Source organism: Glycine soja, chromosome 5 (genome assembly GCF_004193775.1).
Source record: "Glycine soja cultivar W05 chromosome 5, ASM419377v2, whole genome shotgun sequence".
Taxonomy (NCBI): domain Eukaryota; kingdom Viridiplantae; phylum Streptophyta; class Magnoliopsida; order Fabales; family Fabaceae; genus Glycine; species Glycine soja.
The window spans coordinates 40,742,426-40,765,021 of NC_041006.1; the positions used below are offsets into that span (position 1 = coordinate 40,742,426).

The 22,596-nt window shown below is 36.7% G+C and overlaps 2 protein-coding genes and 1 pseudogene across 11 annotated transcripts; 1 reads left to right on the top strand and 2 right to left on the bottom strand.

Moving 5' to 3' along the window:
* Nucleotides 1-658: 658 nt before the first annotated feature.
* LOC114413354 lies at nucleotides 659-6,573 on the top strand. 9 transcript variants are annotated; one of them, XR_003666893.1, is made up of 12 exons: nucleotides 665-920; nucleotides 1,003-1,111; nucleotides 1,202-1,329; nucleotides 1,443-1,582; nucleotides 1,697-1,765; nucleotides 2,014-2,152; nucleotides 2,462-2,524; nucleotides 2,616-2,659; nucleotides 3,320-3,421; nucleotides 3,502-3,554; nucleotides 5,391-5,462; nucleotides 6,099-6,439. XR_003666893.1 is itself a non-coding variant. In XM_028377704.1 (10 exons), the coding sequence occupies exons 1-9, from the start codon at nucleotides 830-832 to the stop codon at nucleotides 3,404-3,406; spliced, it is 870 nt and encodes a 289-aa protein (XP_028233505.1). In that variant the 5' UTR covers nucleotides 665-829; the 3' UTR covers nucleotides 3,407-3,421; nucleotides 3,502-3,869. The 9 variants fall into 9 exon arrangements, 1 of the variants encoding a protein (XP_028233505.1); XR_003666892.1 differs by lacking the exon at nucleotides 6,099-6,439 and adding an exon at nucleotides 5,861-6,075; XR_003666898.1 differs by lacking the exon at nucleotides 6,099-6,439 and having other exon boundaries at nucleotides 659-920; nucleotides 1,009-1,111; nucleotides 5,391-5,833.
* A 2,127-nt stretch (nucleotides 6,574-8,700) lies between these two features.
* LOC114411399 lies at nucleotides 8,701-12,167 on the bottom strand (annotated as a pseudogene).
* A 651-nt stretch (nucleotides 12,168-12,818) lies between these two features.
* On the bottom strand, nucleotides 12,819-22,308 carry LOC114413355 (tetraspanin-10-like). 2 transcript variants are annotated; one of them, XM_028377706.1, is made up of 12 exons: nucleotides 21,989-22,303; nucleotides 21,806-21,889; nucleotides 20,987-21,099; nucleotides 20,833-20,887; nucleotides 20,664-20,719; nucleotides 14,332-14,379; nucleotides 14,085-14,133; nucleotides 13,919-14,002; nucleotides 13,756-13,823; nucleotides 13,495-13,620; nucleotides 13,325-13,400; nucleotides 12,819-13,211 (listed from the first exon to the last, which is right to left on the bottom strand). In XM_028377706.1, exons 2-12 carry the CDS (start codon nucleotides 21,857-21,859, stop codon nucleotides 13,146-13,148), a joined length of 795 nt encoding a protein of 264 aa, XP_028233507.1. In that variant the 5' UTR covers nucleotides 21,860-21,889; nucleotides 21,989-22,303; the 3' UTR covers nucleotides 12,819-13,145. The 2 variants fall into 2 exon arrangements, with proteins under 2 accessions (XP_028233507.1, XP_028233508.1); XM_028377707.1 differs by lacking the exons at nucleotides 12,819-13,211; nucleotides 13,325-13,400 and having other exon boundaries at nucleotides 13,537-13,678; nucleotides 21,806-22,308.
* Nucleotides 22,309-22,596: the final 288 nt, after the last annotated feature.

Here is a 22,596-nt window from a genome sequence, read left to right on the forward strand (position 1 = left end):
TAGTCCTATTAAGCTTTGTTTATGTACGTAGTTGTGGATCTTAAGTTCTTAACTATGGCCATGCACAGCTGCAATATAATTTGGTAAATAGATTAGTAACAAAGCTGAAGCACTAATAAGAAAACTTACAAACTACCGATATAAAAACAAACAAACAAAAAAGTGCCTACTCTATTATTTTTGAATTGAAATACTGCTAATACATTTTTTTTTGTCAGCCGAACGAACAAGTAAATCATCCAAATTCCAATTAGTTGATTTTGAATTTTCTTTTTTCTTTTTGAAAAGAAAGTTGGTTAGAGAAAAAATGAAAGGAAAAAATAGACAGTGGATGCTCGTGTATGTGGAGCGCAAAAATGAAATCAGCCGTTGGTTCAAGGTAAAAAAATAAAAAGGATGAACCGGTGGTAGAATCATTTCAACTGGTATTATATCAGTCAAATAATGTCTTATATGCGAGTCTTGTGATTTAGATTTAAGAGGAAGACTTTATTAAAGATGATTAATCAGATTTTTTTTTCGGAGATTAATCATAAGTAAAACTTAGTGAAAAAGAAAACTATAACTATTGCATATCATAGAAAGAAAAAAAATATGTAAATTTGAATGTTGTGTAATGTAAACTAGTTGTAAGAATGAGAGATGGAAGTGAAGGTCAGCAAGAGAAAGCGTTGCGTAGTACACTTAAAATGTAAGGCGCCAAATTTTGCGTGGTATTTAAATGAAAGGCGTTGGTTTTTCCCAGTCCACCCATTTTTGTCGTGCGAATATGTTGCTTTTGTGATAAACCTTTCTCTGTCTCTCGCTCTTATCGAAGAAGCAGCAGAAAATGGGTTTCGCGATGCAATGCTCAAGCTATGGCACTTGTATTTCTATTTGTGTCCCTCATCGATTCCCCCAAACCCCTCTATCTTTTCACGGTGAGTCACTTTGCTCCTTCAATTCTCAACTCTTTCAATTCAATTAACGGAACATTACCCTTAATTCGAATTTCTTTTCCAGTTCCAGCTTATCACTGGAACCGATTCAAGAGTGCGCGAAAGAATCAGAGGATGATGGTTCTTTGTAGCGTGGACGACCGGAGCAACAACCTAGGTTCCCAGAGGAAAAGGTTTCTGTCGCTCATTGCTGTTGCACTTTCAATTTTTCATCTTTCATCTTCCGAATTCCCCCTTTCCATGACTGTTTTAATTTCATGTAGAAAAATTGTGGAACACGTTTGTCTCCTCAAAGCAAAGCAGGATTTATCTGAAGACGAAGAGAACGACATGCTTGATTACTTGTACACAACGCAGTACCAAATGGGTGGTGTTGTTGCAATTTCATTAGGTGGATCCGCATACACCATGTTATACATTCCCTTAATTCCATCTCCATACTTGTAAATATGTAATCTAGTGTTAGGTTTTTGTGGCAAATGAATGACCTTATTGATACTGTAGGGCGCATTTCTGCTCCAAATCCTGAGCGCTACACGCATGCTCTCTTTATGCGGTTTCAGAAGAAGGAAAACCTTGAAAAGTTTTATGATAATCCCTTTTACTTGAAGGTTCTCAAGGACCATGTAATGACTTACTGCCATGTATGCACCAACATGTAAACACCGATTCTCTGTTTCTTTATTTTTCGCTTACTGCTGAGTGAACCTTCCTGTGTGAACAGTTTAACTTGGCCCCCCATTTGATTTCTATTTCAGGGATTGACTAATGTGGATTATGAATCGGAAGTGGCAGACGAAATGCTTTCCATATTTCGCAAAGGAGAGGTTGGGCTAAATTACTTTCCTCTTCTGGATCTTTAAATTAAAGGGTTGTTCATTAAATATTGATGTTCCTATCCATATTTGACTGTAACCTGGGGCTACAAATTCTATGCTCATTACAAATTGTGAATGGAAGTAGATATAAATGTATTTATGTTCTGGATATCTGTACTTATGTATTTTAGGTTCATGTGCCTCTTTTTTGTTCATATATCTGGTATGTCCTGTTTCTGATTCTACCAATATACCAGGAGTTCAACCATGGAGTGGAGTTTGTGCTTCTGATATCATTTAATGAGGATGCACTGGGTAACCAGGCAGAGCATGCATTAGCCTCTCTGGCATCAATGATGTTGGAATCTCCTTCCTTGATAGTCCAATTTACACATGGTATGCTTACAGTTCCACCATCACTTATACAATTGTTCCCTTGTTACTTAACTTAGTTCGTTGGCTCTTCAAAAGTTCAAAATTTTCACGAGAATAGTATAAAAATGAGTCTGAGCTTTGACACAATGGAAAGGTTGCTGCCTATAACTAGGAGGTCACGAGTTCAAATCTTGAAAACAGCCTCTGTGCTGGACCCCACTAAATGGGAGTCTCATGCACTGGGTTGCCCTTTAGAATAGTATGAAGAATATCCTTTTCACTGAATTTTGATTTTGTAACTGCCTAACTGGGTTATTACTATATTGCCAGGTTTGAATTTTAGTCCAAGCTCTAAGGAATATACTCATGGAGTTGTGATTCGATTTCGATCAGGTGATCTCAGTCTCATGATCTGTAGCATCTGATTTTCTTTCACCAAGGTCTTGTTGACTGATACTGGTTCCTGATGGCATTTCTTTTGCAGTTGAGGCATTTGAGATATTTATAAACAGCAAAGAGTACAAAAATGTAAGAAACCTTCTATTGTTTCTTACACATTTAGATTTCTGCACTCAGGCTGTTATTTGTCATCTAGCTTTTGATCTAAACTAGTGTGAATTGTACTTTAGCAACCGATTATAATTTCATCTTCATTCCACATTTTAAATGGAAAATGTTTCTGAATGTACCCCTTTTTAGTAAACAATAAACAATATCATTCTAAATTTTGTTTGGGTTCATGCTGTCATTTTCTCTTGGTAAATGACAATTCTAATTTGTTGTTTGACAAGGTCATTTTTAGGTATGTTTGAGAGGGTATACTTTTCATTTCTAATAAATATTCTTCAATTTAATATTTTAAAAAAAAATAAAAGACGTAAAATGATAGATTAGTATAAATGTAATGTCCTAATCTTTTGTTTATTTAATAAAGATTATATAATTTTCTTAATTCAAAAATGAAAAAATTTGCCTTCTCCTCTTCCTTCCAAAACCCCGCTCCCTAACATGCCCATTTGAGATTTTCCTTTTTGATCATATCAACTTATTAAGATGAACTTTTAATGAGCAAAATTTAAATATGATTTCATAGATATTATCTTTACAAAACTGAAATATTAACACTGTAACCATATCTTGGGAACATGCACAGCAAGATTCTAAGTTATCTTTGAATTTGAAAAACAGGCATGGCATTATAAGTTCCAGCCTATTGTCCACAAATCTTTTTCTCTTCACTTCTCTGTTGATCCAGTGGGAACTGAAATTATGTAGTGAGGATGGTTTGTGGTAAGTTTTTACTATTTACTTACTAGGCATATGTTGAAGTGACATACATATTTCCATATTTTATGCCAAAATGTTTGCAGGTTTTCAAGAATAGATGCGGCTTGGTTTCCACTTTTTAGAAACAAGAATGAAGGTTATTTCCTGCTTTTTATTTTCACTTACCTGTTCTTTTGCCATAAATTATTATACAGTATAAGTGTCCACTTGTTTTTGTGACATTCGGAAACTTGATTGCCTCAGGATTTTTTTTTTTGTTTATTGTAATTGTATACATGTAAAATTGTATGTGTTTGCCTGGACCTGCTATCTGTATATTGCTATGGTTAAATATTGCTATGTTTATGTCAAAATTAGGCCTACAAGGTTCTATACTTTTTCCGTAAAAATTGTTGCATAATTGTAATACTGATTTTGTGGACATATGCTAAACTAATAGTTATCAGATCAACCACTATGAGTCCAACGACGTCGTGCAATCCATGTAGCCTGTCTCACTATCATTTGTTGTTGTTGACAAAGATTGAGTCAGTAGCCTGTCTCACTATCATTTGTTGTTGTTGACAAAGATTGAGTCAGTATTCATATATGTCTACTGTTTACCTTCATTGTTAGCATTTCCCACCAGAGTATCATCTATCTTGTAGCTGTTTAAAAACAGTCTGACCATCTGAATTGAGTATCAACAAACAAACATACTGACTAAAATATGTTTTTAGTAAACTTTATAAGAGCATAAATTCTGCACCATTTTTCCTGTCACTAATGGCATAATTAAGCCAACTTTCATCAGTAATCTGTAAACATACTTTAATTTGACTTGTTTTGAGGACCATTAGTTCTTTTACAAGCACTATCTTTTATCTGTTGACTAAATAATTAAAATACTCTTGTTGCTTTTTTACATATAGACCACTCACATATGTTTTAACCTTTGTTATCAAAGACTTGCAAGCTTATTACCTAGATTGTTTTTAATATTATTCAATAGGCAATTGAATGAAAGAAAAATAGTCACATTTAGTCACCATTTTTTTAACAGTCACCTTATTATGTTCATGTTCCTTTCTTCCCTTCATATTTTAATCAGAAGTTCCTGTTTTGCATACTTTTCCCTAGAAAATATTCAGATACCCAACCAGAGAATTACACAGGTCATAGACTTTTAAAAATAATTTACGTTGGCAATTGTCAAGAACAAACTTCATTTTTTGGGTAAATGTCTGCATATTTCATTATTTTTTCATTGAAACGAAGTACAATTTCTATCTTTAGAAGACTAGACTAGATGACAATTCTCCCAATCCGTATCTATTCTACATCTTTAACGGGAAACTAAAATATTTTACACTAGAAGCCTGCAAAAACTTGTATAACACTATAGGCAGCAGATTGCTAGATAGTTTATCAGTTATGAAGCGGGTTTGGACCCCCTGGAACATCTCGTAGAGAAACTCCATAAATTGGGTGGACCTCCTCTGTGCTGGGTACCTGTTGTGTCTTTGTATAGAAATGCCATGAGATTGAGAACTGCTGAGAAGGGGTGTTTTTTTCTTTTTGCTTGATTTCTTTACTCATCCATCTGCCAGCTTCACAGCAACTTGAGAGCTGGCTAATCATCAATATAATCATTAAGATCAGAAATGAGAGCCTTGAATATCGAACTGCCATCACTGCAGTCTTGTGAGTTGTGAGAGACTTAAAATACTAACTAACACAGTAGTAAAGAGAAGGGGCTGAATTTAGTTTATTCCCTTATGCAGGACGGTTTATTGTCCCTTTATACGAGATCAGGGAAGCTGTAGAGAAGATAGAGCCAAAACTAAATTAATTTTAATGAAATGGCCAAACTGCCCATTGATATAAATGGATTTGCTGTGAACCATTGTTCAAACTAGTTGACAAAACAGAATATGGATTATGCAATTGTGCTTGTTTTGGCAGTCATTAGTGTTCACATGTTTTGATTCAGGTCATCTTGTTGGAATTATTTCATTCTGATGAATCAGATAGCTTTGAGAATTGCCGAGACGATACAATTTAGGTACTGCTGTATTAAACTTGAGCTTCAGATGGATAAAAACTGAGCTTTTAAATTATGTTGTCCAAGAAAGCAAGAGTCCTCTTTGGTCCTTTTACTCTGGTGGAGTGCCAACTAAAAATACTGCTTAAAAAAAGGATGAGACCGTTGACTTCTCTATCAATTGGGTCTCTTATGCCGCTCATTTAGAGTTTTGATAATTTAATTGTGTGATAATAATTGTGAAGACTTGTGAGGGCTTTCATATACACTGTCCCTGGATTAGAATGACAGCTAGTGCTGGTGCCTATTTTCCGATTCAAATTTTGTCTTTCCTCATGTGCTCTGGCCTCTAATCTGTTATTAATTAGATACTCAGATGCGATATTAAACTATTTCTCAATTTGTGACACCCTCGATAGGTTTCCTTAGTTACCTCATTCAGTCAACGCCAAAATCATCGTATAGTAATGAAGCCAAAGTAGCTGTATGGTTGCTCTTGCTCTTCAAAGTCACTTCACAGCCTCAATTATGAACAACTGTTGAAGAATGGGGTCCCTGATAAGGAATAAAAAAATTTGAATTCATTATCTCATTTTTTTTATCCTCATCAATATTATATCATCTATTATATCTATACTTCTCTTTTTCTCTCTATAGGTGTCATCTAGTGATGGGTGTCCATGGATTATTTTCCTCGTGTCATATGTTAATGCTTACAAGCGTGATAACTGTTTTGCACCGAAGGTTGTGGTTTTAACTACATGAATGAGGGCCCGGTTTGGCGCCTGTTCTAATTGACTGGACTTATTGGTGCTGGAATTTCAATTTGCATTCAATAAATAAATAAATAAAACTAAGGTCATTCTCAACCATCTTTTCTTTGATGGGTGTATAAACCTGCACCGATTACTTAGAAGTTACTAGTTAGTATCAAGCCTACCAGTGGTTACACGTTACTCTTGTATAAAATATGTTCAAATAAAGGTCATGGTGATATATATCGTATGTTTAATCAAGCATCTTTTTTTTTTTTCAGAGCATCTTTTTATCTCTTGTCAAGCGCTGAAAGTATTACCAAGTTTAAGCATGTATTTAAAATCAATTGATTGCAGTTTCGAAATTGTCAAGAAAATCCAAACAATGCAAATTAGTAGTTGTTTCTCTCCTATTTTTGTACCATTGAATATGTAATATTTCAGTCTTATGTTTTTTTTTTTAAAAAAAAAAACAAGTATATTTAGTGCTCTAGTTTAATAATGCGCGTTTATGGGACAGACCGATTGCATAAAAAAACCTGAAAAAAAGGGACAGAAGAAGATATTCGTCCAATTGGTTCAAATTTCAACAGAGCCTAGTTGAACTCATTTTCTTGGTTATTTGATAAGCAAGTAGGCACTTACGTTAAATTCGTGTTAAATAGTCAGCTTCAATATCTTGCTTAATTTACGTGATTTGAACGACTTTAATACTCAATATACACAAAAGGCCATCGTATGTTTCTTCAATCACCATGATCACATCTTAGGCTTTTTAATTCTTGCAGGTTGAGTTTGATTGTGATTAATATTATGCTGTTACATGTCTCTTGTTGCATCCCAGTGGGATACCAATTTGACTCTGATTAACAAGGTGGACCCAACATCGGTTTAATATGGCCACGGTTATATAGGTCAAAGTGTTTTCGTGTGGAACAATATAATGGCCCCATAACAGTATGTGGGGGATGCAGTACTCACGTCAAAACAGATTATTTAACATTCTTTTTCTGTCGTTGATGTTGACAATCTCTATTTAGAAGAAAACTACTTCACACCCTGGCAATGTATGAAATGAAACTAGCAAATATCTTATGAATTGCACGATGTTTTTAAATGTAAATAAAATATAATTTAAAAATACTTCAAATTTTAATTTAAGTGGTATTACATTTTTTTATTTATAAAAATGTGTTAAAAATTTAAATTTTGTATAATCTTAAATTTTGATATAATTGATAAATGATTGTTTACTAGTGACTTACAAGCATTTCATTATATTTAGGATTAAAAATAAATATAAGAAAATTTATAATAATTTATGTATCTTATTTGATTCATTATATTTAGCCTTAGAGTAAAGAAATTAAGAAAAATAAGTTTCCTTTGAATAATTAATTGAGGAAAATATTGATTTGATGCAAAAAAATCTTTAAAAGACGTGTCAATTACGGAGATTCAAGTTTATATCATAACAAGGGCGCATATAAACAGATTTAACTTATTCTCAGCGGCAAATTTTTAATTATAATTTCTAGGGAACCACAAGGCACTAGTTGAAGTGATTTACTCACTTGGAGAAAACCTGTGGCTGGATATGGATCTCACTTGTTATGTGTAAATTTATGATTTTGTTAAATTAATAATGATAAGTAGAGTAATAAATAAATTCTTTAGACTTTAAACTAATGTGGGAGCATTAATAATGTTTCATTTTAAAATTTGCATGTTATGTTTATTGTACAAATTATTTGGCATTGGTGAAACCAGTCATTTATAAAATGTTATTAAAAATATAAGTTTGTCAAAGCTTACACATGATGTTAACAGTGTCTATCTCATTTCCTTTGTATGATGTTTTTCCATTGATATAAATTAGGAATGTTCAATAAAAAATTTAAAATTAGCCCTTTTTTCGGTGACTTTTTTTGTGTGTGAATAAAGTTAAATAACCTTTATTCACTTATATTAATTAAGAGATTTATTAATTAGTTTATACCACGAAAAAGTAATGATAATTAGTTTATTATTACTCAAAGAGATATAAGACAATTTATCATTTAAATAAAATTAAAAGTATGAAAAAAGTCTTAATTAGTTTGGATTAAATGCTTGGAATTTTATTAGAATAAATAATATATGTAACAATAGTATAATTATTTAGTCATTCAATCACAAATTTTTATAAAATAAGTTTGTTTATTTTTATAATAATCTTTAAAACTATACTAAAAATAATTTCTAATTAATAGACAATTTTTTACCCTGGTGTACATAGGACATTGCTATAATGCTATTAAACTCATAATATTATCACTATTTTCAGTTTTATGCGCAAGAGAGCTCTTCTCATCTTATCGCTAACTAGCCACTTGTTATTCATGCCTCTGTCAGTTTATCATCATCGTAAACAAGGTAGCACATAAGCCAGGCGTCATGAACTCATGATGAGTGATCACCATTAGAGACATGACTAAGATAGTTAGTACTCAAATACGATAATGTTTTAAGCAAGAGGTTCCCCCAAAATTTATTGAATGCCATTAAATGTCACAAGCAATTTTAATGTACAAGACAAATCTTTATAGTCCACAATTGTGGAGTGCACCAAAGGCTAAAGATAATATGCTCTGTGATTTGCGTGCTTGACCCAATGCACTTTACCAAACGGAATCCGATTCAAAGAAATCCTTAATTTTGTTAAGACTACTAGACTAGGTCTAGCCTATAGTTATTTGTCACTCTTCCAATTAGTTTAAGGAGTTTAGGTGCCATTAACTTTTAAAGTGAAGTCAAGCAAATCAAATAAAATCATCTGTACCAGCAGACATGCAATTTCATTTCACCATCCCAGTTATACAGAATACAATAACCTGCATGCAATCTACTGGTCAAAACCATAAAATATATAACAAAGCAATTTGAAATCTGAAACAGCAACTGTGTTTAACCTTATAATCAGGTGTTTGCAAGATATGCTCCTTCAGAATATGGTGCACTAACTGAAAATGTGACTCATGAGGAGCAATAAGATAAGATTGCTTCACCTGTGATAACAAAACAGAATAACCATTAATACATATCACTGGAATTTTTTTATACAAACATTAAAACACAAACAGTTTAAAAAATATATATACAAGAAAAAATGTATAGCCTAAGGCCCTAGAAGTCTACCTAATATGTATTTTCTTTTACTTTTGCAATTTTTAGAGTATGGCAATGACAATAGTTGCTATAACTTGCCTTAACAGGAGTTTCTACACAACCCATTCCAACTGTATCAACATATTTGTGTTCCCTTTTCAAAACAAGCTGAGATACACAACGGACCTGAATATTTTTTAAGAATCAGTAACACTGTTGATGGAATAAAGAACCTGAGGTTCAAAATTAATTATAAAATAAAAATAATAACCTAACCTCCTTTGGTATGGTTGCAGAAAACAGCAAAGATTGCTGCTGACGGGGCAAACAATCAACAATTTTTTCTACATCCTTTCTGAATCCTAGGTCCAGTAAATGATCAGCTTCATCAAGTACAAGCGTCCGCAAGCCCATTAACCGCAGAGATATTCCAGACTTATTCTCAATGTGATCCAGTAACCTACCAGGTGTAGCAACAAGTATCTGCAAAAATTGATCCAGGAAATACAAAAAACATTATGTTTCTACTTTGAGTAATGATTTTATTACACAAAATCAGCAACATCTCTTTTTCTTTTCTCTTCCCCCCTCCCCTTGCCCACCAAAAAAACGCCTTACACTTGGCCTGGAGCCACATAGTGGGAAACATAAATTATTTTATATATAACAAGGAACCTGGCATGGATCTGATTCAAGGCGTTTTTGGTCAACTTTAAATCGTATGCCTCCAACAAGAGTCTGCACCCTGATGGCATCATGATATTTCAGCAAAACCTTTGCTACAGCAGCAACTTGATTAGCAAGTTCTCTGGTAGGGCAGAGAATTAGAACATATATTGGGGGCACCCGTTGAGACGTATTGCTACTCATAGCTTTCAGAACTGTTTCAATAGCAGGAAGCTGTTTGCGCTCAACATCATAGATAAGGAAAAAAAAAACAGAATGCAGTGTGTTAAAAATAAAAGAAGTAGGGTGCACCAAAAAAGCTACATTTTTTCCAGTGCCAGTTTTAGCTTTGACTACAGCATCCATCCCTGCAGTGCAATATAATCATCAAAATCAAATCCAATAGTCATCTTAGACAAATGGCAGAAACATACTAACAAGCAAAAGACTGAAACTGGATCCTAAAAAATGCAGGTTGAGATAAAGTACTATAATGCAGCAACATTTACAATACAAATCTTTTGTAAGATTAGCAAGAGATAATCACAACAACAACAACAATAAATGACAAACAAAAATTGGATTGGCAGGCAGGGTTGCGAAAATCCAATCTGAAAGAGAAAAGGCAACATACCTCTTAGAATGGATAATGTGAGAAGCCTAACTCACCCCCAAAAGCTAGCTCAAGGGGTGAGGGTTGCCCCTCAAATGGTTGATGTTTGTCACCACAAAGCGAGGGCTAACAGAAGCGTGGTCCCAAGATCAGAACTGACTCTAATACCATCTTAGAGTGTGTACTGTGAGAGGTCTAACTCAACCCCAAAAGCTAGCTCAAGGGGTGAGGTTGCCCCTCACTTATATATTCTAATGTGAGATTACTTTTAGCCGATATGGGACTTCGATTATTTTCAACAATACCCTCAAGGCAAATAGGTAGGCTAGCCTCTCGTATGCGGGTCATATGAACATAGCCAGCTGAAGAAAGTGCCTTGACCGTCAGCGGCGATATACCACACTCGTCAAGGCTCTGCAAGCATAATTGAGGCTGCATCAACCACTTTAGTCTGTAATTTCCCACAATATCAAGGATCACAACAAAATTGCGATTTAAAACTTTGTATCCATCTATCTATTATACCCTTTTCGATTTTCATCACCATCCCTCCCACATCCTATAAGTGAATGCTAATCAATCATAAACACTCAAAAAGAAAAACCATTTTCTATTACAATCATATAAAAAATCCAAGATAGCAAGCAAAGGAATACCTTGTGTTGCTTAGAATGCTTTCATTGCTTTGTTGTTGCTCACTCTGTTGGTCCTCAATTTGGCTCAACTTCCTCTTATTAAGCTCATAACTAATAAACTCAAACTCTGGAGAAGTCTTGGGCACAACCCTCCGCTCTCTCTTGACATCATACTCCCCTAAAGAAGCACTACTACCCCTCTTCTTCATACTCAATTCAACTTCAATCTCACCCTCGCTCTCACCAGAAGAAGAATCATCACTACCCTTTCTCCAAAACCTATATTTGTGGGCCCCAACACGACTGTTCCCAACCTCGGGAACAGCACGGTAACCCCTGGTGTGCTTGGGGCAAAAATCAAGGTTCGGTGTTGTCGGGTTTGGAGTTAGAGGACCGTCGTGGTTGTTCCAGAGGTCTTCGGCGCCGTCTTTGACGAAGCGGTCGGCGAGGGCTTTGAAGTGGTCGTTGGGGGAGAGAGGGCGGTGAGTGGCGGCAGCGGTGGTCGGGGGAGAGGGAGGAGCGGATGTGGGAGCGAATGCGAGCTGGGTAGAGCTGCTTCTCTTGTTGGATGAGTCTGTTCTGTTTGTCTCTGGCGAGCTTCTCGTGCATGCGCTTCCACTTCCACTTGTTCACGCCGCCGGGAAAGGTTCTGGGACCGCCACCCATGCTTCGGAGCGAAACCCAGTTCCAGTTGCACGCTGCCCTACGCGCTTCCCCGACCATCCAACCCCACATTGCTGCAGACTCCAAAACCACAAGAAACAACAAAGGGAAAGGGTTTTTGTTTTTTCACCAACCAAAACCAAACCAAATTGTTCTTATTTCTTTTGTACTAGGATAAAAAAATCACTGTGTCCTCCGAATCCACTTCACAATCCACCGATTCAGAGACTTACAAGAAAATTTTGCCCAGGGTGACCTGATTAAACATAAAATGTCAATTATTAGAGATAGAGATTTATTTATTTATTTACCCTAAATCAAGTTTAAAAATTTATACAATTTTCCTACTCTTGCATTTATATATATATATATATATATATATATATATATATATATATATATATATATATTGAGTAATTATGTTATTACTGTAATAATGTAATTCGATATATCCTTTTGTAACAAGCTGGATTTTTCATAAATAGTCAAAATAATATAATAAATAAATGTGTGTTTGATTCAGCAATTTTTATCCACGCTAGTATTCATTTCCAAGTCAAAAACAAGAAGAATGCGCAGGAGCAAGTCTACGATTTTTATGGGTGATGTTTTTTTTTTTTCCAATTTGTTTCAAACAGAATATAGTATTTTTTTTTATTCCGTAACAAAACAAAATATATTGTGGTAGTGACTAAAATTGATCAAGTCGTGTTTTGTAAAAGAATTATTAATCCAGTCTTACTCATATCATCGACATCATAGTGAATGGAGTTTAAAAACATATGATACCCCAAGCCGAACACTATGAAATCTTAATCCAGTCTTACTCAGGACCTTTATTCGACATTTTGTATAAAGTAACAAGTTTGATGTGGGATTAAATGAAACTGACTTATAATTTCCTTAACACTAACTTTATGCTGCATTAACAAACGCTACACTGATAAAAGGTTTTTAACTTCAAATATTATCTTAGCGAACAAACCAGACGTTAATCTTTGGCTTGTAGAGATTTCTGATTTTGGATTTTCTATTCACATCAAATCAAATAATAAAACAAATCAAGTCATGGTGTTCACAAAGATTACACAATCCACCACTAGGGTTCCTATAAATAACTTGAATTTGAGGAGTTTTTATCTCTAGCCCAGTACACTGATTTCTTCTTTAAGAATTTCAAAAGCATTTGATTTGATGATGGGTTCATAGATAGAGGAGGTTCCCTTCAAGCTTTAGAATGGCTCCTTGCAGCATTTCGTCTCGCGCAGCATCCCACGAAGTATATAATACACTGGCAATGCACAAAACAAAGGTAGATAGAATTAAGGCACCAATGACCTTAAGAATTAATGTTCTCTGATTGTTGTAATCTTGAAAAAGGGCAAGAATGTTTGTTTGTCTTACCAAGACAACAAATAAAACAACATTAAATATTGCAACAACTCTCCACTCGGTTTTCATGTATTGTGCCACACCAGCCCTGGAACCAAGATCGAGGACAAAACAAACAATGGCAGTGAAACAATTTACTCATCTAGAAAAAACAGAAATGGAGCATGGGCATGCATGCTTACTTGCAAGAGTCACAATCATAGCATTTGACGGCCCGATAATTCTTGTACCGCTTGCAGTCATTGTTTGGGCTAACTGGATGAAAGGTCAAGTCATAGTAGGATGCATTTACAGCAGGATATCCACATCTAAGTTACATAAAACCCCAACTCAAACAATATCAGACATGTGCACTGGTTTTCTTATCTGAAAACATAAAATATACTCTATTGAAATGCATTTGGGTAGCTGTTATAAACGAGAAACCAGAGAATAGAACCTACTGGGAAGGCGGTCGGCAGCAGCCAGCTTCAATTGGTGACAATTTAGCTGATTTATATTGTTTAGGAGTCTGCATAAGAAGATTTGAAAGGGATAAATCACAGTTGTTGTTGTTGTTGTTTTTTATTTTTTGTGTATAACAGATAATTAAAGTCAATGGAATACCTTATATTTTTTGGATAGGTTATTGCAGTCATCAGATTTGACAAGACAAACCTTCAACCTCTCCCAGTTACGAGAATTGTTTAACTAAAACAAAGAAAAATTTCAAGCTTTTGAATGTTAAATGTTTTTGTGCACCAACAGTTCTCCATGTTGACAAAAGTGTTACCTCTTTGAGAAACCAAGAACTAAAATCTTGAAGTTGGTATTCCTTATACCTAAGCAGTCAAAAAAGCTGTCATTCATCAGATCACACCATGTTGTCAAGAACTAGAATAAGAAAAAAGCATTAACCAGACATTCATTCCTCTTATAGCCAAGCAGTCATACACAGTGTATATATCATGGAATTGTCACGATTTCAAATATCAAGGACCATAGTAATGTCTACGTAAATGAAATACTAGACTACTAACCTTAAACCAGTAACACTATGACCCGATCCGTTGTTAGTCACGATGAACCTGAAACAATGGCAGAAGATTACATAAGATTGAAATGAATATCCAAAATCAAATAAGCCGATTATTAGTTGGATGATAAAAAAATAGGAATGAATCTGATAAAACATAAATTCACCTCTTTTACTAACATGATAACATAGATATTGTTAGGAATGAAGGGAATAATGGTGGACCTAGTGGAACGATGGAACCAAATGAATCCTTACTCAATCATGAGGTGGGCCCTAGAGAATGGAAGGTATATTCTAGAAGGGGGAAAAGAGTCACAAAGGGGTAGCTGTACTCTGGTGACGTGTGGAGAGAGAGATGAGCTAGTAACTAATTTCCCTTGTTATAAGGAGTGAGAATGAGGGAGAGAAGGTACCTTGAATTCTAGTGAATTGATAGAATGGTTAGGCAGCAATAGCTGGCCTATAGGAGCCACTGCTCTGTGTCAGATTTAGGGATTTCATTCCTCTTATTCTGTTAAATCTCCATTGTCATTATAATAAAGCTCATTTATACAGTATTACTGTTTTGTTCCTTTACATACTGCTAGTTGTGTTTTCTGGTTCCTAACAATTTGGTCCGACCTGCCGGATCCGTTAACAGGACCAGTGAATGCCACCAAAACAAAACCCACTCACACTGATCAGAAGAATGGATGCTAGAGTCGCATCGTTAGAAGAAGAAATCGCGGGAGTCAAAACCACGCTGTCATCCATGGAAAGAAACCAAGCTCTTCTCATCTCAATGATGGAGAAGAGCCTTGGGAAATCCATACTCACGGAGGAAGAGGGCGAAGATGGGGACGGAGGTCCGGCGGAGTCAGGCGGAGACGGGTTGGGGAAGAAGACGGCGAGTTCTGCTTCGCGAAAGATGCCGAGCGACGTGATTTCTGAGTTTCGACAATCGGCGAAGAAGGTGGAGCTACCTATGTTTGATGGAGAGGATCCGGCTGGATGGATCTCTCGAGCAGAAGTGTACTTTCGGGTGCAGGACACTACTCCGGCCGTGAAGGTAGATCTGACCCAGTTGTGTATGGAGGGGCCAACTATACATTTCTTCAATTCCTTACTCAATGAGGAAGAAGAACTGACCTGGGAGCGATTGAAGGGAGCGTTGGTGGAGAGATATGGAGGCCATGGTGAAGGAGATGTGTATGAACAGCTGACAGCCCTCCGGCAAGTGGGGACGGTGGATGAGTATATCACCGAGTTTGAGTATCTCACAGCTCAAATTCCTCCATTACCGGACAAACAATTTTCCGGTTACTTTTTACACGGGTTGAAGGCGGATATTAAAGGGAAAGTGAGGAGTTTATCGGCGGTGGGAAATTTGAGTCGAGGGAAATTGCTACAGGTGACAAGGGTGGTGGAACGAGAGGTTAGGGGTGATGCTGGAACGGGTATTAGTAAACACCCCAAATCGGGTCATGGGTCATCCAAACCCGGGTTTGGTGGGTCCAGTAAGGGAGGTGGAGCTGACTGGGTGATGGTCAAAGGGAAGGAGAATGGGCCTAGTGGAGGTAGTAAGGGAGGTGGTTTTGGGTCCAGAAGTGAAAAAGGAAGAAACGGCCCACGTGATAGAGGTTTCTCTCATTTATCTTACAATGAGTTGCTTGAGAGGAAACAAAAGGGGCTGTGTTTCAAATGTGGGGGTCCTTTTCACCCAAAACATCAATGCCCTGATAAACACTTGAGGGTTTTGATAACTGAGGAGGAGGAAACGGAGGAAGGAGGAGGAAAACTATTGGCAGTAGAAGTGGAAGATGAAGAAGGGGGGTCTGAAGGAGAGATGAGCATATTGAGCTTACTCCAATTGGGCCAGTTGGGCACTGATAAGCCTCAGTCTATCCAGTTGAAAGGTGCAGTGAATGGGGTGCCAGTAGTAATTTTGGTGGACAGTGGGGCTACCCACAACTTTATTGATAAAAGATTGGTGCAAAAAATGAGCTGGGCTGTGGACAATTCAACTTCTATGTGTATCAAGTTGGGAGATGGGACTAAGGCCCAATCCATAGGGGTCTGTCCAGACTTGGGCGTTGAGGTAGGAGAGGTGCAGTTAGCAATACGAGCCCATTTGTTTGATTTGGGTGGTGTAGATATTGTTTTGGGGGTGGATTGGTTGAGAACCTTGGGAGATATTATTATGAATTGGAACAAGCACACCATGAGTTTTTGGCATAACAAAAAATGGGTGACTCTTCAAGGGTTGAATGATAACATGGAAACCTTGAATAGTATTGTGGGAGGCACCAACAGAGGAGGAAAAGGGTGGATGTGGAGTATAGAGAAGAAGAGGGGTGATGAGAATGATCTCAATATTGGGCAACAAAAGGAGTTGGAGGGGTTGTTGTCTAAATATGAGGACATTTTCAAAGAGCCTAGGGGGTTACCACCAAGGAGAAAGAAAGAGCACGCTATCAATTTGAAAGGAGGGCTGGAGGCTGTCAACGTGAGGCCTTATAGATATCCTCATCATCACAAAAACGAGATAGAGAAGCAAGTCAAAGAGTTGTTGGCAGCAGGGGTGATAAGGCCTAGCACGAGCTCTTTCTCTAGTCCGGTGATTCTTGTTAAGAAGAAGGATGGTTCATGGAGAATGTGCATTGATTATAGAGCACTTAACAAGGCCACAATTCCGGACAAATTCCCAATTCCGGTGATAGAGGAGCTGCTTGATGAACTTCACGGAGCAACAATTTTCTCCAAATTGGATCTCAAATCCGGGTACCATCAAGTCAGGGTCCATGAAGAAGATATCCATAAGACGGCGTTTCGCACCCATGAAGGACATTACGAATTCCTAGTGATGCCTTTTGGATTAATGAACGCTCCCTCCACATTCCAAAGTTTGATGAATGAGGTATTTCGAGTACACTTAAGGAAGTTTGTGTTAGTGTTCTTTGATGATATTCTTGTTTATAGTAGAGATTGGACTACACACTTATGTCATTTAGAAGAAGTGTTGAGAGTCTTGAAATTACATGGTCTGGTAGCTAATAAGAAAAAGTGTCATTTTGCACAAAAATCTGTGGACTATTTGGGGCATGTGATATCTGGAAAAGGTGTAGCTGTGGATCCTAATAAAGTAGAAAGTGTGGTGAAGTGGCCAACTCCCAAGAATGTTAAAGGGGTGAGGGGATTCTTGGGCCTGACGGGCTACTATAGAAAATTCATAAGAAACTATGGGAAGGTAGCTAGACCCTTGACTGCATTGACAAAGAAAGATGCTTTTACATGGAATGAAGAGACTCACAAGGCTTTTGAGGCTTTGAAAGAGAGTCTTACAACTGCTCCTGTTCTTGCTTTACCAGATTTCACTAAAGAATTCACCATTGAATGTGATGCTTCAGGTGTGGGGATTGGAGCTATATTGATACAAGAAAAACGACCTATTGCTTACTTTAGTAAGGCATTAGGGGTGAGAAATGTGGCCAAATCAGCCTATGAGAAGGAGTTGATGGCTGTAGGGTTGGCTATACAACATTGGAGGCCTTATTTGTTAGGGAGGCGTTTTACAGTGTCCACAGATCAGAAGAGTCTCAAACAACTGTTGCAGCAGAAAATTGTAACAGTAGAGCAGCAAAATTGGGCTGCAAAGTTGTTGGGGTTTGATTTCAATATTGTTTACAAACCAGGAAAATTGAACGGAGGTGCAGATGCACTATCTAGAGTTCATGAAGGAGGTGAAGTATGTGTGATGACTTCTAGTCTGCAATGGAAGGATGCAGACATTTTGAGAGAAGAATTTGCCCAAGACCCACATTTACAAAAGATAGTAAATGATTTACAACAGAATAAGGACTCTAGGCCAGGCTTTGAATTCAAGCAAGGGGTGTTATTGTATGACGGACGACTGGTGATTTCAAGTAAGTCAGTGTTGATTCCCACTTTGTTGAAGGAATTCCATGAAACTTCACAAGGTGGACATTCTGGTTTCTACAGAACATACAGGCGGTTGGCTGTTAATGTGTACTGGGTAGGCATGAAAAATGTTGTTCAGGAGTTTGTGAGAAGTTGTGATGTTTGCCAACGCCAAAAATATTTGGCTAGTTCACCTGGAGGACTGCTACAACCTCTTCCTATACCAGACAGAATTTGGGAAGACATTTCTATGGATTTTATAACTGGACTACCCAAATCTAAGGGGTTTGAGGCTATTTTGGTAGTGGTAGATCGTTTATCAAAATATTGCCATTTCATTGCTTTGAAGCATCCCTATACAGCCAGAACAATAGCAGAGGTGTTTGTGAAAGAAATTGTTAGGCTCCATGGTGTACCTTTATCAATTGTAAGTGATAGAGATCCCATATTTATGAGCAACTTTTGGAGGGAGATGTTCAAACTACAGGGGACTAAGCTGAAGATGAGTAGTGCTTACCACCCAGAATCAGATGGCCAAACAGAAGTGGTTTTGGAAACTTATCTAAGATGCTTCATAGCTGACCAACCGAAAACATGGGTGCATTGGGTTCCATGGGCAGAATATTGGTTTAACACCACTTATCATGCTTCAACAGGCAAGACTCCCTTTGAGGTGGTTTATGGAAGGACTCCCCCAACTATTATACGATGGATCCAAGGAGAAGTTAGAGTGGAGGCAGTACAAAAGGAGCTTTTAGACAGAGATGAAACTATCAAACAATTAAAAGTTCACTTGTTGAGAGCCCAAGATAGAATGAAACAGTTTGCTGATAAGAAGAGATGTGACAGGAGCTTTTCCATAGGAGAATGGGTGTTTGTCAAGCTAAGGGCCCATAGACAAAAGTCAGTAGTCTCACGTATTTGTCCTAAACTAGCAGCAAAATACTTTGGTCCTTATCCAGTGGTCTCACGCATAGGGGCAGTTGCTTACAAATTAAAGCTGCCTGAAGACTCCCGCGTGCATCCTGTATTTCACGTGTCCTTGTTAAAGAAAGCTGTGGGGTCCTACAATGGAGAAGAGACTTTACCAGATGACTTAGATGGAGAGAAGGACAATACTTTTGAACCGGACACAGTCTTGGCACAGAGGACTGTACAAGTACAGGGTGAAGAGGTAAGGCAGGTCCTAGTGCAATGGAAAGGACGAAATATAGAGGAGGCTACAAGGGAAGAGGCAGTGATGATGACAAGTCAGTTTCCAAACTTTAGCCTTGAGGACAAGGCAGTAATTTCAGATGGAGGTGTTGTTAGGAATGAAGGGAATAATGGTGGACCTAGTGGAACGATGGAACCAAATGAATCCTTACTCAATCATGAGGTGGGCCCTAGAGAATGGAAGGTATATTCTAGAAGGGGGAAAAGAGTCACAAAGGGGTAGCTGTACTCTGGTGACGTGTGGAGAGAGAGATGAGCTAGTAACTAATTTCCCTTGTTATAAGGAGTGAGAATGAGGGAGAGAAGGTACCTTGAATTCTAGTGAATTGATAGAATGGTTAGGCAGCAATAGCTGGCCTATAGGAGCCACTGCTCTGTGTCAGATTTAGGGATTTCATTCCTCTTATTCTGTTAAATCTCCATTGTCATTATAATAAAGCTCATTTATACAGTATTACTGTTTTGTTCCTTTACATACTGCTAGTTGTGTTTTCTGGTTCCTAACAGATATTAAAAAAAAAGATTAAGAGAAAAGTGTGTTTAAATGTTTAATTAGTTCCTGTACCGAAAAATGTTTAATTAATTCAGCTGTTTTGACAATTGACATTACTGTTCCTCCACAATCCACCACAAGAGGCAGTGAAGCATATTAAAGATGAACAGAACAAGAAGGATATCCATCTTAAAATATCAAATCATCCAGAAACATAGCTGCTAGAGCATCAGCTTTTTAACTTGCCATGTTCTTAGTGCATGTTCTGATGTGTTTTAGTTATAAAAATTCATTCAACATACCTTATTCAATATCAAAATATCATAAGCAGATAAGCTATTGTCATAGCTTTACATGTTTTCACCAATTTCTTATTCCAAATTAGTAATTGCAAATGATACTACTAGTAAATAGTAACTACCTGCTGCAAAAAGATAATATGAGGACTCATTTTGTACAATGGAACACGAAGGTAGCAATTTCAATAATCAGAGCAGCCACATAAACTCCTAATTGGCTTAATGACCCGACCAACAAAGCAAAGAAAACTGAAATATGAATATGCTAAGGCTTGTTAATGCAAATGCTGAGGTCAGACTCTCACAGACTTCTTTTTACAACCAGTATATAAGACTCTAAGCATAAACATGGCAGAGACAGTTTGCATTACAAAGAAAACAAATGATAATGCGAAAGGATTTGCATTGTCAACCAATCTGCATACTTACACCAATACTGTGAAGACCAGAATTCCCACCAAGACAAAGAACAGGGTGATCAGATACTGCAAGTACAATGTCAAGGATGATACCCAGAATCCAAATTTTCTTTCTTTCTTTATCTGATGTAGCCATCTTAAAAATAATATATTATGTATCTAACAAGGAATAAGGATACAATCCATAATAGTATGGAGATGTTTTTCAGGGCACCCAAAAAGCCAACTACAGATCTGCACAACACAGAAATGTGATAGAACACAATACACTGGAAGAAAATATTCAAAAGGAAAGAAAAAATGCATCAAAATCATAAACAACGCAAGGCTGACATTAAGAAAATAACTGCTCCGAGGCCTATCACAGGCACGGTGAGAGACTTTCGGCAGCCATCATGATGAGTGCTCATCCACACTCCAAATATTATCACAGCAATGGCCAAAAGCTGCACAAGGAGAACATGAAAACAGCATCAACAGTCACAGAACTAAAAATAAAATAAAAAAAATTTGCAGCCTGCTTGATTCCCTTCTCACTTCCTGGTTTTAAAAACTGTTTTCTACAACATTTCCATACTACTCAGCAATCAGATTCTCATATAAAATCCATTAACTTTTTAAAATTAATTAAAAAAACAAGTATTTTTAAAAAACCAAAAATCAGAAACAGCTGGAAATGTTTTCTCATCGTCTTTTCTTCTGTTTTCATCTTATTCAACCTATCCCTCAATTCCACACTCTAGTCTGTACCTTGCATCGCCCTCCACCAGTTGTCTGAGCAACCTCATTTAGTTACATTTTAAAAACTAAATACAGTAAAATAGAAATCAAACACCCTTAAGTCCCAGTTCTTATTTTCTGTTTTCACCTTCAGCACACAAAATAAACAGCTAGGGAAAGGAAGTGGTAACTGATAACAGCAAGTAAAGTTGGCTACTAAAAATCGTAACTTTGGAACATGTTCAAGTGAAAACCGAAGTGGGGTATGCAAAAAAAGCACATGAACACAAGACAGTAGATAAAAGTGAAAGGCAGAGGAAAATGGAACAAACAAACCCAAAAATTGAAATATAAAAAAAAGAAAGATTTGAACTGGCAAACTCAAAAATTGAAAGAAAAAAGAGAGCAGAAACTCAGGAACAGCAGCATTACCATGGTGAGAAAGTTGATCCATCTAGTAACAAAGGTGCTAGTTCCCATTCCCATTTTGTTCCGCGGAGGGAAAACTTGAAGTGTCTGAATGAATGAATATTCTGGGTTTACTTTATTCAAAAGAATTTCGTTTTGTTTTCTACCAGCTCTGGAAACAAAAGAAAATGAAGAGAAGATTCATACAGGGGTTAAGGAAGGGAAGGAGCAGTTTCAGTTTCACATCATGATCATGAAGCGGGTGCATTATGTTTGATGAAGATGCGCCGCACGGTGTACGCCAAGAAATCCAACATCTTACGACACGATACCCGATGCTACGCACACTCGAGCGTAACAGTATCACAAAACAAAGAAAGCTGTCTCTTTTTTATGAAAAAATAAACATAAAAATGAAAAGAAATGAAAGCTGTCTTTAATTATGGAGAATTCAAACTTGTGGTCACACATTCCCAGTACAACGTAAGCCCAGGCTGTTCGAAATATTTGTTGTTTAACCCAGAACATCAACAAAGTGCATATCTGATCTATTCTTTTTATGACATAATCCAATTTTGTTAACTAGTAACAAAATCATTGTTCTATGACTAACGAGGATAATTTTGTAAATTGGACAATTGTTAAAAAAATATTTTTTATATCTCAAGGGTTGATTAAGTAACATAAGAGATTAAACCAACTTATAAGTCCGAGTAAGTAACTTATAAATTAGTATTATAGTATCTTACAAACACATTCTATCACATTATAAATCATGTTAAAAATTTAAATTTCTACTTGTTTTCTTAAAATGA

Bases quoted from the DNA above. Each gene is read 5' to 3' on its own strand.
- LOC114413354 (XM_028377704.1), top strand. From the start codon at position 830: ATGGGTTTCGCGATGCAATGCTCAAGCTATGGCACTTGTATTTCTATT. The intron at 921-1,002 runs GTGAGTCACTTT...TTTCTTTTCCAG, and splicing joins AACCCCTCTATCTTTTCACG to TTCCAGCTTATCACTGGAAC. The intron at 1,583-1,696 runs GTATGCACCAAC...TTTCTATTTCAG, and splicing joins ATGTAATGACTTACTGCCAT to GGATTGACTAATGTGGATTA.
- LOC114413355 (XM_028377706.1), bottom strand. From the start codon at position 21,859: ATGGGAATGGGAACTAGCACCTTTGTTACTAGATGGATCAACTTTCTC. The intron at 20,720-20,832 runs GTATCCTTATTC...TTGTACTTGCAG, and splicing joins TCTCCATACTATTATGGATT to TATCTGATCACCCTGTTCTT. The intron at 14,380-20,663 runs GTAAGTATGCAG...CCATTGTTTCAG, and splicing joins CTGGTCTTCACAGTATTGGT to GTTCATCGTGACTAACAACG.